Source organism: Oryctolagus cuniculus, chromosome 6 (assembly GCF_051225735.1).
Source record: "Oryctolagus cuniculus isolate XC-2025 breed Fujian yellow rabbit chromosome 6, ASM5122573v1, whole genome shotgun sequence".
Classification (NCBI taxonomy): Eukaryota; Metazoa; Chordata; class Mammalia; order Lagomorpha; family Leporidae; genus Oryctolagus; species Oryctolagus cuniculus.
In genome coordinates this window covers 7,977,916-7,992,244 of record NC_142872.1, presented here as the reverse complement: position 1 = coordinate 7,992,244, position 14,329 = coordinate 7,977,916, and the positions used below count along the sequence as shown (strand labels likewise).

At 56.5% G+C, this 14,329-nt stretch overlaps 1 protein-coding gene and 1 long non-coding RNA gene across 8 annotated transcripts in view; one reads left to right on the top strand and one right to left on the bottom strand.

Moving 5' to 3' along the window:
• The window catches only part of SEMA6A (semaphorin 6A), a 122,276-nt gene that overhangs the window by 57,437 nt on the left and 50,510 nt on the right, over window positions 1-14,329 (top strand). For all 6 annotated transcript variants that reach the window (XM_089334829.1, XM_089334831.1, XM_089334830.1 and 3 more), the window contains exons 3-10: window positions 280-397; window positions 3,633-3,693; window positions 4,935-4,997; window positions 5,403-5,504; window positions 8,511-8,601; window positions 10,227-10,346; window positions 10,915-11,003; window positions 11,747-11,964. In XM_089334829.1, the coding sequence (XP_089190955.1) occupies window positions 280-397; window positions 3,633-3,693; window positions 4,935-4,997; window positions 5,403-5,504; window positions 8,511-8,601; window positions 10,227-10,346; window positions 10,915-11,003; window positions 11,747-11,964 (862 nt within the window). The remainder of the gene's footprint in view (window positions 1-279; window positions 398-3,632; window positions 3,694-4,934; window positions 4,998-5,402; window positions 5,505-8,510; window positions 8,602-10,226; window positions 10,347-10,914; window positions 11,004-11,746; window positions 11,965-14,329) is intronic.
• The window catches only part of LOC149126000 (uncharacterized), a 43,653-nt gene continuing 29,682 nt past the window's right edge, over window positions 359-14,329 (bottom strand). Inside the window, exon 3 of one of the 2 annotated variants that reach the window (XR_016235093.1) lies at window positions 359-1,478. This is a non-coding gene — a long non-coding RNA (uncharacterized LOC149126000). Of the gene's footprint in view, window positions 1,479-11,385; window positions 11,689-14,329 lie in introns of those variants that run through there. The other variant, XR_016235094.1, reaches the window with a different exon arrangement.

Here is a 14,329-nt window from a genome sequence, read left to right as displayed (position 1 = left end):
CTTTAGCCCTGCACAGAGATGAAAAGAAAGCTGGGCAAGAAAAGAGCACCTTCGTGCAAAGCCTTCGCTGGCGAGTGGAGCCCCAGAAAGAGAAACAAGCCAGCAAGCCAGAATCCGCGGCGCTTGGAAGCCCGGGGCCAGGCTTCTCATCATCTGGGAGTGAGCGGTGCCCGGCGCCCTTAAAGCGCTCGCTTCTGAGGGTCTGGGGAGCCCCGCCCCCTTCCTGCCCTGTCCCCTCTCTCTCTGCCTGATACGCTGCCCCGGTTCTTCTTTTCACAGATACAAAACAGTATCCGGTGTTTGTGGGCCACAAGCCAGGACGGAACAGCACACAGAGACACAGACTGGACATCCAGATGGTCATGGTCTTGAACAGAACCCTCTACATTGCCGCCAGGTAAGCCATCCTTGCCGCTGCCGGCTGCCCCCTCAGCCCAGGCCCCTAAACTGGCCCATCTGTGTATCATTTCCCCGATCCCAAGGTCCCCCAGAACTGTGACTTGATTTGAGGTCACCTGCACCTCGGCAAGCCATTGTTTGCAAGATTTCCTGTGCCTGTTTGGTTTTATGTGGATGCAGAAAAAAAGTAAGCACTGCACGTTTTCGGGCACAGACTCAAACGAGCCACTGTTAACTTTGAACATACAGGCAGATCCTTACGAAGGTACCCGATAGAGCAATTCACTCATGGGCACCTGTTAAGCCAAATGCGGAAACACGTATTAGGTATGCGGGAAGGTGTGTGTATGGTCAACCGATGGGCACTTTCACAATAAACATAGAGGATATATCTTTGTTTTGAAAGGATGGCAGTGTCACCTAAGAAAGCATGATAATCGCATATCTTTAGAAAGGTTTTATTTAAATTTGGTTCAAGTAAAAAAAAATAATTACTCATCCATTGCAACAGTATCATTTAGACAGGCCAGTGTCTTGAGGTGGGTAAGTTGCAAACAGAGCTGTCAGTCTTAGCAATGCCAACTCATTCAATCCTGGAAGAGACCCTCCGGGAAGGAGCTCTTAAATATGCCCAGGTCTCAGTGGAGGAACCGGAGCGAGAGAGAAGGGAATGGACCGGCCAGCGGCAGAGGCAGGGTTTGAGCCAGGGCGGCCTTGCCCTGGAAGCCACACAGCCACCCCTGTTCTGCTGCCAGGGAGGAAAGGGGGTGTCACGATCGTCCTGGCAATGCCCTAGAAGCAGGCACCGAGGGGAGGCCTCCACGGTGCCACCGAGGCCATCACTGTTAGTCCCCAGCTAAGTGGTGGTCAGAAGACACGATGCAGCATGAGATCTGTGGGAGAGAGGTCGGCTCGAGAACCTCCGTGAACGTTGGGTGCAGCTCGTCTCTGGGGGATGCCGTGCACTACCCGGCGCGTGTGGACTGCAGCATGGGGGAGCTCTGGTGCTGGGAGCCAGGTGCCGGGCAGGCTGACCCGTGGCCATTACTCAGCTCATTAGGGACCAAGACGACTTTGTCCTAGCTCCCCACCACAGGGAAAAGAAAGAGAAACAGAAGGAAGACGTTCATTGAAAAACACTCTCATCTGTCATTGACGGTCAAGTTTACAACACCTGGGCATCGACAAACTCGGTCTTCACACTTACCTCCCATGCACACCCTTCAACCATCCGTGGACCCGTTTAGAGGGTCTCTCTTCTTAATGTCACATCACCCACCCCTGCACCGAGAGATCCAGGCTGGGAAGCAGGAAGGGACACTATGCCTGCGGGCCGGAGCCGTGGCGGCACAGCTCAGCGGAAGAGGAAGTCCTAGGATTAATTCGGTTTATGTTCCATGAACTGAATTCAGGAAGGGCAGCACTGGATCCTGGGGTGCACTCGTGGACAGTTGGGAATGACCCCAACCCTGGTCTGGGGTTTACCAGAAAGCCCCGCTTCTGTTTGCTGGGGCCATGTGAACTCCTGGGGGCTGGAAAAGATTGTCATTGTCCAAAAGGAGATTTCATTCATAGGATTCTATTTCTAAAAGGCTTCCCAGTTCTTCCAGACAACTGGTGTCAGCGATTGCCAGCCAAGTCCGTCCAGAAGCCCGGGACTGAGTGAGGCGCGGGGCAGGAATCCCTTTCAATTCTGCTTTATTATTATCCACTTGGTGAATTCTCCTTTTTTTCTAATCTCTAAACTGCTCATTAACATAAACAAGCCATGCCAAAAGGGGGCAATCTGAGAGCTTTCTGAGGAGCTGCCAGTGCATATTAATCAGCTGTTAATTTACAATTCCTATCTTCAGCTCCTACTTCAGTCTTCCAGGCGAGCCAGGGCCAGGGGGAACCCAGAGTCGTCGACACCCTGATCCCAAAGCCATTGGCAATTCCGTTCCAATAAAGCGCCTGCCCACAGCAGCCCCATAAAGTCCAACACGTAATAAACGAATGCAATAAAACCGCCTGGAAATTAAAGGGCAGCCCAGTCCTGGCACCGGACTGAAGTTTGCAGAAACTTCTCGAGTCAGCAGCTTACCAAAACAGCCTCCCCATTCTCCCGCTCGCCACCAGCCACACACAGGCACACACACGCATCCCCGCAGCCCAGTGGTGGGCGAGGGATCCTGGAAGCCCTGCCCGCTGCTTGCGCTTCCATGGGAGAGAGCCTGTTTGTATCTGCAGGCTCCTCTCTGTGCGCGCCCAAAAGGCAGTAGCCCCCAGATTCCCCGAGAAGTGAGGCGACACAGGCAAACAAGCCCTCCCTTTCTTCCCGGCTCTCTCCAGCCCTCCCCCTCCTCTTCTAAGTGAGGAGGGGGACTCCAGAGTCTGCATGGGGCCATGCAGCTCCTGCTTTAAAGCTGTGGATAATTTTCCAGCCCCAGGACTTCCTGCATTTTGGAAAAAGTCAATGTTATTTCAAGGGAAAATGAGCTGTTTTGCTTTCCGTCGCCAGCCCCCATCTCCTGCATTGAGTGTAGTTCTTTTCTTTCCTTTCTTCTGAATCCCAGACAAAAACGCCCTTGTTCTCAGCTCCCACAGAAGGGGAGGTTTAAATATAGCCCCACACCTGAGCTGCCGACTGCGTCTCTCCCCTTCCAAGGGGAGCGCAGCAGCCAGCTGCGGAGAGACCAAGTTCTCAGCAAAGCAGTGAGGTGCATGGAAGCAGGAGACTGCGGCTTTAACCGACCATCCTGTCCAGAGGAGACGGGCTTCTGGAAAGAATTTTACCTTTCTGCTCGTCCGTCATGTTGGCCAGATCATCAGAGCCACGGCTGCACATGCATTTCCCAGCGCGGGGTGCAGAGGCAGGCAGGCTTGGGGCCATGGAACAGCCAGCATCCGGGGCATGGGGGCATGTGAACCGTGTGTGTGCTGGGGTCCTGAGGCCACCAGCACTCTCGGAGCCTCCCCCTGCAGCTGCAGAAATGCACCTGCTGGAGTTCTCAGTGAGAATGGGAGTATCAGGCAGATGGCCCTGAGAGCAGGACGGGTGGTGGCCAGCCAGAGCTGTGACCCGGAGGCAGCACTCACAGGAGACTCCTCTGGTGTTCCTGCATGTCAAGGTCGCACTTCTAAAAACACAGCTATGGATTAATCGGCCCTGGATGACACAGAAGTCATTCTGCAGGAAACGAACTGCCTTGCCTCTTGCGTTTGACCCTGTGTTCATTTTCCTTTGTTCACAGGGACCATATTTATACTGTTGATATAGACACATCACACACAGAAGAAATTTACTGTAGCAAAGTAAGTCATTTGGAAACTGTCTTTCTGGGGCATGTATTGTGGGGCAGCGGGGTAAGCTGCTGCTTGGGACACCGTATCAAATGCCTGGTTCAAGTCTTAGCCACTCTTTGTTTCCAGTTCAGCTTCCTGCTGATACACCTGGGAGGGAGCAGGTGATGGCCCAAGTACTTGGGCCCCTGCCACCCACGGGGAAGACCCAGATGCAGTTCCTGGCTCCTGGCTCCGCCCTGGCTATTGCAGACATCTGGGGCATTATCCACCAGACAGACAATCTCTCCCTCTCCCCCCAACCTCTGTTTCACTCTGCCTTTCAAATAAATCTTTCTAAAACCAAGGCTTTTAGGATATTCTTGGCAAGAATCTGTATTTTAAAGGCATCTATTGAGATGAAGCTGCTAATAGTAATTTAGAAATGCCAGCACATGTTTCGTGAAATCCTAATTTGAGGGTAGGTTTAATACATGTTCAGAATTAGCTATATATAGATTTTGGAGTTTTTCGGTCATTTCTAAATTGCTTTAATAAAATACTGTCCTGTTCGTCCAGGGAAATATCAGTTTTCATAAGCAAAAATTCTGTGCCACAACTATTTCGTGTTATATCCCCATGTCTTCCAAAATGAAGTTTGATGTGACTGCTGTGGTTCAGGAGTTCCGTCATTATCCATCTGAGACAGCCATAACGTGTAACCTCCGTCTCCACGTGGCGATATTTTAGTTAATAAAGTCTGTGCCACAGAAGTAGGAGAGGCAGCCCCCGAATTTTTGTGAACGAGTTTTAACCTGAATCGGATCTTTGTTCTCCGAAATTGAATGTGCCCTTTATGTGGAGGAAAATGACTTCCATATTTTAAGGCGAAAGCCTGTCTTAGCGAAAACTGATTTATCAGCTGAAAGGAAAGGGCGGGGACACGTGTCTGATCAAAGTGAGCGTCATCTCGCGAGTTCCTCTGGGCCTTTGATGTGAGAGTCCCGCACCGCTGTTTTTCCTTCGCCGCCTCCCTCATCTCAGTGTCAGAGAGGAGGCCTTGCTGAAGCTTAACGAACAGATAGGGGTTCCGAATTAAATCAGCGTTTGCAGCCCTCCTCTGCCGCTGTTCTGGTGAATTAGTCGTGGAGAGGGGTGCAGAGAGCTTTCAGTAAATACGTGTTCGGCCTGCGGTCTCCCCAAGGGAGCCATTATCCTAAAACCCCATGCGCCAGCCTCCGAGTTCTAATTGATTTCTTTCTCGATCCCTGCAGAAACTGACATGGAAATCTAGACAGGCTGATGTAGACACGTGCAGAATGAAGGGGAAACACAAGGTAGGCACTTGGCGCTCCGGGTGGAGGTCCACCGTGCGTCGTGCCCCGCCTCTTCCCCCAGCCATTGCTTGTCCCGGCCACGTCTGGAGGGCTTTAATCTCCGTGTGCTGGAGCTGCCGGGCTGCTCACAGCCCATGCCCGCCAGGGGTGCTCCTGCAAGGAGCCATGCACACACACAGGGCTTTGTGCCTTGGATCCTCCGGCAACGTGAAAACCCCCTCCACCCAGACACCTCCTCTTCCTGGTGTGGAGTCTCCCGCCTTCCAGTCCCGGCTGCTTCTCTGTCCCCTGTTCACGTTGACCTGATTCTGTGGTTCCCGTCCCCTTTCCTGCGACCCTGCCAGTGGGCAGAGGGCGGCGCCGGGAGAGGAACCCACTCTGCAATGCCTTGGAATTCTCTTTCAGGACGAGTGCCACAACTTTATCAAAGTCCTGCTCCGGAAGAACAATGATACGCTGTTTGTGTGCGGAACGAACGCCTTCAACCCCTCCTGCAGAAACTACAAGGTAAGCGCCGGCTGTCTGGGGGAGCCAGGCGCCCCGCCGCGCTCATGCCGGGAGCCCCACGCTGGCTTCCTGTTTGTTCAGGGCTGATTGACAACTCCCTGAAGAGCCACCCAGCAGAGTTGGTTTCTCTGTGGCCCTATTCTCTATTGTTGCAGGGTCTGAGTCACTGCCCACGTGGGATACCACGTGGAGTCCCTCACTCGCCCCCTCCCCGCTCTGTTTGAGCACAGACAGAGCCACACTTATACGGCGAGTGATTCCTAATCTACAAGGTAGCACCAGGGCATCGGACACCCAAGACTCTCCCCTAGGTAGCACTGTCCCGAACTCAGAAAGTTCATTCCATGTAGCACCCAGCCGACTTGACAGTGGCCTCACTTACATTGGCCTTGATGCAACAGGAGAAAACCAAAAACCAGTGAGCTCTCCAAGAGTTAGCAAATGCAGTTAGCCCTGCTGCAGCCGGCAGCGGTGTGGTGAGGACCTGGGCACCCACCGCCGTGCAGCAGAGCTGCCGATGAAGCTGGCTCCTCACGATGCTCTTTGTCTCAGGAAACCTGCACTAAGTGTGCAGGAAGATGCAAACGAGAGTCGCAGGGGCTGCCGCAGTAGTGGTGTTCAGCAGCCTGGCCGGGGGAAGCTGCGGGACGCTCAGGAGAAGGTGGATGGCACCCCCCCACCCCGCCCCTGCTGTCCTCATCCCCCGGCCGACACCACAAGGACAGGGGCCACGTCTCTGGTTATCCGTGCCTCCCACTGGGTCCGTCATGTCTGTGCATGAAACCGTGGATGCATGAATGCCTGGCTCTGGTCCAAGACGAGGGGGACGAGCTCAGCCAGGTCAAGGTGGCAGGGCGTGCTCGGCAGAGGGCATGGGGAGGCAGCTGCCTGGGGGCTGCAGGGGCTTCCCCGGCTGCTGGTGCTGGGCTCTAGTGTGACAGGGACACAAAGGGACAGAGGGCCCAGACAGGACAGGGAAGGCAGGAACTGCCCAAGTGACCCAGGGCAGCAGGGTTCAGGAGTAATCAGCCGCGAGAGGAGAGCCAGACCACCTCGTGAGAGCCTGGCCAGGCAGCCACTCCTGCAGGCAGGGAGTGGAGGCGGAGCAGAGAGGCTGGGTGGGGCTCTGCTCTGTGCTGTGAGTAGTCCCAGCATGTGCAGGGAGCCCAGCGGGCCCTGGCTGAGGGAGAGGCGTGGGCAGATAGATGTACGCCAGGGAGTCGCTGTCACTCATCGTCCAGTGACCAAGAGGCTGGTGCGGGCTCCCCATCTCACACTTGGAACGGAGCAGTACCACGGGGGGCAGGGGGGCCAGCAGGTGGGCAAGGCACAGAGCAGTACCATGGAGGGGGGGCAGCAGGTGGGCAAGGCACGGATGCACTCAGCTCAGGCACAGAACACAAGGGACACCCTGCATCCCCCAGTAGAGGTAAATCTGACTTTTAAGACAACATTTTTGAAGCCACTTCTGGAACAAAGAAATCCACCACAGACACAAGACCAAGTCTTTGTACATGAAGACGGGCTCCATGGCTTATGGTGGCAGCTGGAGCTGTCCGGCACCACCTGCTGGCTCCCACCGTCAGCACCACCCCTCTGCATCCTGTCACTGTGGCGCACAGGCCCCGGTGGTCTAGCTCAGTCTTCACACCTTTCCCTTCCCAGGATGCCCCACCTGGGGCAAACGCCGCCGCTGCTCCCGGTTCCAGCACTCCTGCAGAGGCGGAAGCAGGGCCCAGGCTTCTGGGAAGGCACAGGAACGCCCCGCCCCCATCCCCATGCGGTGCACTGAGTCCACTTTTCTGAGAAGGGGTACAGGCGCAGGGTGACAGGTGGCTTTGCCAGTGATGTGGGAATGGCGGCCTCTCCATCTGTCCATAGTGCTTATCAACCGACCCAGGCCAAAGACGCAAAGCAAAAACCACCCCTGTTCTCCACTCAAAAGCCCAGTCCCCACCATGGCCTGCCAGCTCCGTGCCGACGGGAGTCAGAATGGGAGCGCGAGACGTTTTCCGTCTCTGCCTCTGCGCTGGGCCTTGACTTAAACTGTTTCAGAGCGGCAGCAGGCCGAGCGTGTTAGAACCAGGATAACCCCGGTGCAGCCGCCGACTGTGGCTCTGAACCTGCGCTCCCTCCTGGGCCTTCGTGTGGGAGTCGGGCTGCCCCTCCCCAAGGCTGCTCCCGGGAGGAGCAGCTCCAAGTCAGGCGGACGTTTCGTCCCTGGACCTCCCCAAGTCACAGACCAGTCCCCCACTCCTGCCTACTCCCGGCGTTCACTCACTGCAGCTCTGCCATCTGATAAAAGGGGGCACCCTTAAAAAAGAGGAAACCCACAGCCCCCTGTGTATCCTTTCCCCATGCCGGGGTCAGCTCTTGACCTGCGTGAGCCCCGATTCCCAGGCGTGTGATTGGAAGCTGGTCCACCTTCAGAGCCGCCATGCCTGAGTCTGCAGTGACTTTGGGACCTAAGGCAGGTGCACAGGGCCACGTCAGCTCTGCTTGGCCCCGTGTCTGTGCACCCTGCCTGAAGCCGAAACGTTCGGCCAGCTGCCCCAAGAACTTGTCGTGTGTCCTGCTGGGGGTCAGTCCCAAGAGGGGGCATGGCTCGGGCACAGACAGACAGAGCAGAAGCTGAGGTCATTCTGTGAAGGATCCAAGACAACAGATCGTTGGGGCAGGTCTGGGGAGCGGGGAGGTTTTTCCTGTGGATGCCTTTGAAATTCCTAGGTTTAGAGTGCTTATTTCTGGACCATTCCACAGGACGTGAGAATCTCTTGTAGCGGTTAAGAGTCCAGCAGCCACGGCCACGTTTCGGACTCTTCCCCGCTGTGGGACCTTGGTCGTGTGCCTCGGGCTCTCTCAGCCCGTTTCCTGCTTTGAAGCCAGCAGACATTTCCGAGGACGGTCTGCAAGCACGTGTGTGGGCAGCCCAGCACAGCACAGGCCCTACAGGCTTCAGGGCTGAGACTGCTCTTGTTGGTAATGAGGTCTGCTTGCCTCCCTCAGATAGATACCTTGGAACCTTTTGGGGATGAATTTAGTGGGATGGCCCGGTGCCCGTACGACGCAAAACATGCCAACGTCGCCCTGTTTGCAGGTAACTGCCCGATTTCTCCTCATTGCGTGTGCGTGTGCAGCCCGTGGCCAGGAGCTCGGGAGGATCCGCAGAGCCACAGTAGTACTCTGACTCTCTGGGGGATCCGGCGATTAGAATGCCTGTGCCATATGAAACACAGATGCACCCGGTACTTGTGTCTCGCACAGGAAGGCCTTGCCTCTTGTCCGGGTGCCTCGGGCAAAGTCTCCCAGCACAGCACAGGACGTGTCACACATCGGTGAGGTCACGTCGGGGCCCATGTGGCAGAAATTCCACATAGGTGTTCCTATGCTCCAGCATGCCATTTGGTTGTCTGCACAGGGACTATGGATCCAAAAGAGAACCAGGAGTTTCAGAGGCTGAGGTTCAGCGTTCTTCATTCTCTTTTGCTTTGGGTGCACCCTCAAGCTTATCTTCCCAAAAGAATGAATTCTTATGGCGGGGGTGGGGGGCGCAGTTTGAAGTCAGAACCCCCCTGCCTCGCACCTCTTGGTCTTGGCAGCTCCCATATCAGAATGTTTTCAGTTTGTGACTTTAGAAATACGGAGGCAAATTCCTGTGGTTTAAGCTACACTGGCAGAGCGCAGCCAAGCCTCAGGACTGGTGTAGGAAAGAACGGCGACTCTCGGGGATGGAACGAGAGTTCACCTGCCTTGTTGGAGGAGGAGCCTTCTCTCCGGCGGCTTAGGCTGAGGACCTGTTACTTCCGAGCAGACTAACATTTCTGGTGCTGCAATCGGCTCTGACTTCCTGCCCTCCCCGCCCCCCCCCCCCAGTCCAGGGCTCAGGTGCAGTGGCAGTAGCTGCGTCCTGCCCCCCCCCCCAGTCCAGGGCTCAGGTGCAGTGTCAGTAGGTGTGTCCTGGGTCCCCCCAGTCCAGGGCACAGGTGCAGTGTCAGTAGGTGTGTCCTGGGCCCCCCCAGTCCAGGGCACAGGTGCAGTGTCAGTAGCTGTGTCCTGGACCCCCCCCCAGTCCAGGGCACAGGTGCAGTGGCAGTAGCTGTGTCCTGCCCCCCCCCCCCCAGTCCAGGGCTCAGGTGCAGTGGCAGTAGCTGTGTCCTGGCCCCCCCCCAGTCCGGGGCTCAGGTGCAGTGTCAGTAGCTGTGTCCTGGGCCCCCCCAGTCCAGGGCACAGGTGCAGTGGCAGTAGCTGTGTCCTGGACCCCCCCCCCCAGTCCAGGGCACAGGTGCAGTGTCAGTAGCTGTGTCCTGGGCCCCCCCAGTCCAGGGCACAGGTGCAGTGGCAGTAGCTGTGTCCTGGACTCCCCCCCAGTCCAGGGCACAGGTGCAGTGTCAGTAGGTGTGTCCTGGGCCCTTGGCCTTGAGCTTGCAGTCAAGGTCCATCCAATCAAGTGAAGCGAACAACCCCTTTCGTTTACCTGTTCCGTGCGCTGCTGCCGCCACTGCTGCTTAGGAAAATTGCCATGCAATTTAAAAATGAAAAACGTTTGCTCTCTCGTGATCCCAATGTGCAACACCCGGGCATGGGGGCCGAGGATCTGCCCAGCGACTCCTGGAGGGTTCCCCACTGGGCGGTCTCTGCTGCCCACTGCAGGAGAGCGGGCTGAGAATGTCGGCACTGCCCGCCCTCCCCTACCCTGTTCGCCCCCTCTCTGTGTCCTCCCAGATGGGAAGCTGTACTCGGCCACAGTGACCGACTTCCTGGCCATCGACGCCGTCATCTACCGGAGTCTGGGAGACAGCCCCACCCTGCGGACCGTGAAGCATGACTCCAAGTGGCTGAAAGGTGAACGGACGATGGGTGGCACAAAGGCAGCGGGGAGGGGGACCGCTCTGTGGTCCACGCAGACCACACTGTGGCTTCATTTCAGTAATGGCTCCCGACAGACAGAAAGGTGGGAATCGCGTCTCTGGCCTCCGCTGATGGAATCCCCTCTTGTTGTCCCCGCCCACGAGTCTCTGGGGTGTCAGCAGCACCACCAGCACCCCCGCAGTAGCAGGCACTGCCCTCAGCTCCCCGGCCGTGCAGTCTCAGCTTAGGATCCAAGGGTTGGAGGCGGTGGGAACAGGAAATAAGCCATGCCCAGCCCTTGCGGGTCAGGGCTCCCAGGCCATGTGCCCCAGCTCCCTGTGCTGTGGGCACTACACTGTAGGAAGAGACATGGAACTCACACCCGTGTCCTCTCCACTGTGGACCACAGCACTTCTAAAGGTACCCGTAGGCCAGAGGCCTGCTGCGTGGCCAGCACTGGGTGTGTGAAGCCAGTGTCTGATGCCCGTGCAATGGGCGGCGCGTGTGTCCCTTTGACTGTGTGTCACGTGTCACCCATTGAGTGCCCCCCATTCACCTGCAGAACCATATTTCGTGCAAGCGGTGGACCACGGAGACTACATCTACTTCTTCTTCAGAGAGATGGCCGTGGAGTACAACAGCATGGGGAAGGTGAGCGCGGCCAGAGCCTGCCTGTGCGCTTGTGTGCCCTGAAGGGCCTTGCGTGGACGCCACAGCCGCACCGGGAAGGCCCTCGTTTCCAGGGGGTGCAGCACCACCCCGTGCTCTCGGCGGCCCCCGGTGGGTGCTGGCACTGAGCAGTGTGAAGTCACAGGCAGCCTCCCGCAGAGCCTGCTGCACACTTCCCGGGCACAGCATCGGCGGGCTCCTTTCCTGATTGCATGTATAGTTTTCCTTTCTGTTTGAGTTCAACGGTTTTGTTGTTTTCGTCAACTGGGTTGCTCCTTAGAGAGTACGCGCCCAGTATCATTGTGCAAACTCAGTCTTATTTTTGTCTCCATTGGAAGAAGAAAAAAAAAAAAAAAAAAACATGTGCAGTGCAGGGGTTTTTATTTTTCGTAGCAGAAAGTAGATCAAGGTCACTATCCTGGCAGGCACAAATAAAATGGCAGCACGGCCTGCGAGAAGAAAGCAAACTGACTGTGGGAGGAGGGCAGAGGCGTGCGTACAGAGCGTGCTTCCGTGCAGGGAAGCACGGCACCAAGCGGGGTGCGTGGCTGCAGGCTGACTTGAGGGGCGCACGGCGTGGCGTGAGTGCCACGGCCTTATCTTCCACAAAGGCTGTCCCGACACGCGCGCTCTCTCCTCCGTCTCTGCTCTCGATCGCGAATGCCTGCTGGGGAGGAGAAGCAGCTGGAAAAGACGGGCTGGTGCCCGCGTGCTTGCCCCTGCAGGTGGTGTTCCCCCGCGTGGCACAGGTGTGCAAGAATGACATGGGTGGCTCCCAGCGGGTGCTGGAGAAGCAGTGGACGTCCTTCCTCAAGGCCCGCCTCAACTGCTCCGTGCCCGGCGACTCGCACTTCTACTTCAACATCCTGCAGGCCGTGACCGACGTGATCCGCATCCACGGCCGTGACGTCGTCCTGGCAACCTTCTCCACACCTTACAACAGGTAAGCCCGCCCCGCCCCCCAGGGCTGACCTCCGCGGTTCCTGCCGGCTCCCGGTTCCCAGGGCGGGTGTTCCCCTAACGCGGTGTGCACACCTGCTGCTCACCGTCTGTAGCTGAAGGACACTTGACCCTGACATTGGGTTTTGTCCATAAACTAACAGTAACCTGTAAGTAGGCCCTGCTGGATTGGGGTTGACGGGACGCGATCCAGCTGTGACAATATCTTCCATTTACCTGCTCTGGTTCTGCAGGGAGCTGGACTTTGGCGCTTGAGGGCATGGGGTACTTGGTGATTAGGACGTAGCAGTAGCTTCCTGCATCTTACAGATGCCACACTGAGTGTCTTACTAAACAGGCACTCGGTGCCCCCGAGATGCACACGGAGTCACAGACACCATCATTGTGCAGCAACATCAGAAAATAGTGACGGACTGGCCAGAGCGGAAGCACACCCCACCTCCCCCTTCCCTGGTATTACTCCCTCGGCTTCATGCTGCCGCACCCCGTCCTCCGCACCTGCTACCTTGCCGGTGGCAGATTCTTTGAGTCCTTTAGGGGTTGCTCTTTGCCCAAAGGAATAAAGCCCAAGCCCCAGGCGTGGCGCACCAGCCCCTTGTGGTCCGGTCCTGCCCCTTCTCAGCTCACCCGCCCCCACACTCTGAGATCCGGTTCTGGAACAAGCTGAGCCCTGCTCACGCACTGCCCTCTGCCAGGCCCGTGTGCCTGAACATTCGTTTCCTGCTCACGGCAACCCTGCACCTGCCCAGCTCTCGGCTGGAGTAACCTCCCTGGGACCTGGGGATGTCCCTTCCGTCTGCTTTCAGCAGATGGCCCTGAACCTGATGTTGTCACGCTGGCCTCTGTGCCGGACTCTGAGCTGGCGAGGGCAGGGCACTTGCGCAGGGGGCACGTAATGCTTTAGGTTAGGGACCCCGTAAACGCACACCGAAAGAATGGGAAGGAAGGTAGGGAAGAAGAAAGGGTGTCACAAGAGCCCGAAACCTTGAGACGGGTGCAAAGCCTTGGGGGATCTTCCTTACTGCACTGTATCCTAAGATACTCCAGGCAGGGTCTGTCCTGTTTCTAACGTATAAGGTGCGCGTGTACACCTGCTCTTAGCAAAGGAGATGCGTGAAGAGGGGCTCACAAAATTAAGTTGCCAGGGACAGGCATCTGGCCTGGCAGTTACAGTGCCTGCTTCCCGTGTCGGAGTGCTGGGGCGCCGAGTCCTGGCCGTGCCTCCAATGCCAGCATTCCTGCCAATGCAGACCCCGGGAGGCAGCCTGCAACGGCTCGGGTCATTGGGTCCCTGCCACCCACATAAGAGACCTGGACTGAGTTCCCATCTTCAGCCACGCCTACCCCCAGCCATTGAACTAGCAGACGAAAGATACCCACCCCTCCACCCCCTGTCTTCCTCTCTCTGCCTTTCAAATAAATGAAAACTGTTACATAAAATTATTTTTAATTAAATAAATAATGCTAGGGTCAGAGAATTCCCAGATAAGGATCACTATCCTATACCAGTTCAATGAACAATACGCACATAGAAGCTACAGACCGTGAAGCCTGTACAGCTACCTCGTTTGAAACAGGCGCTCGTCCTCTGCCCGAATCCTGCTTCATCAGTAAGACTTTAGGAACCGCATTATGAAATTACAGACGGCATAGAACTCTCACAGTCATTGTGAAGGGATGTCCACATCCGTGCAGCATTTACCAGCCCAAGCCTGCTTGTTCTGCCCGGCCTCGTGCGGCTCCCCTGTGCCCAAGGCCACGTCACAGCACCTGCCTCAAAGCCAGCCGGGGCCTGCAGTTGATCTGATCAGCATCAGGAGCAACCAAAGTCAAAGCCAAATGTGGGCCCACATGTAAACAGTGCGCCCAGCCATGTGCATCCCCCATGGCTCCCACCCGTGATGGGAGAAACACCAGGCAAGGCTGTGAATACACATGGGGACCATGGTCATTGTTATCACTTTACACGGCGATTTATTTGCCAAGTGCTGGTGTTCTTAATATGACGAATTATTTGCTGGTGTTCTAAGGGCCTGAAATTGTTGAGTCTTAGCAAATAAACAGAATGTAAAAACGTGGAGGTGCAGTGACTAATATGGGGTGTGTGGGGTTTGTCCGCCACACACGCTCTCACCGCGAGCTGGGTTTGAACAGGGAGCTGTGCACACTGGGGCACCGCGATGCCGATTTGCACAGCGCAGGTCTTTCTGGGTTCCTGGTGGTGGCAGACACTGGGGAAGTCATGAGCTCTGTCCCCAGCAGCTCCGCCGCATTTCTTGCATGAGCTGAAGCAGGTCACCGGGCCGTGGTGCCTGGGAGTTTGCCACTGCCCATTCCTTAGGGTCCTG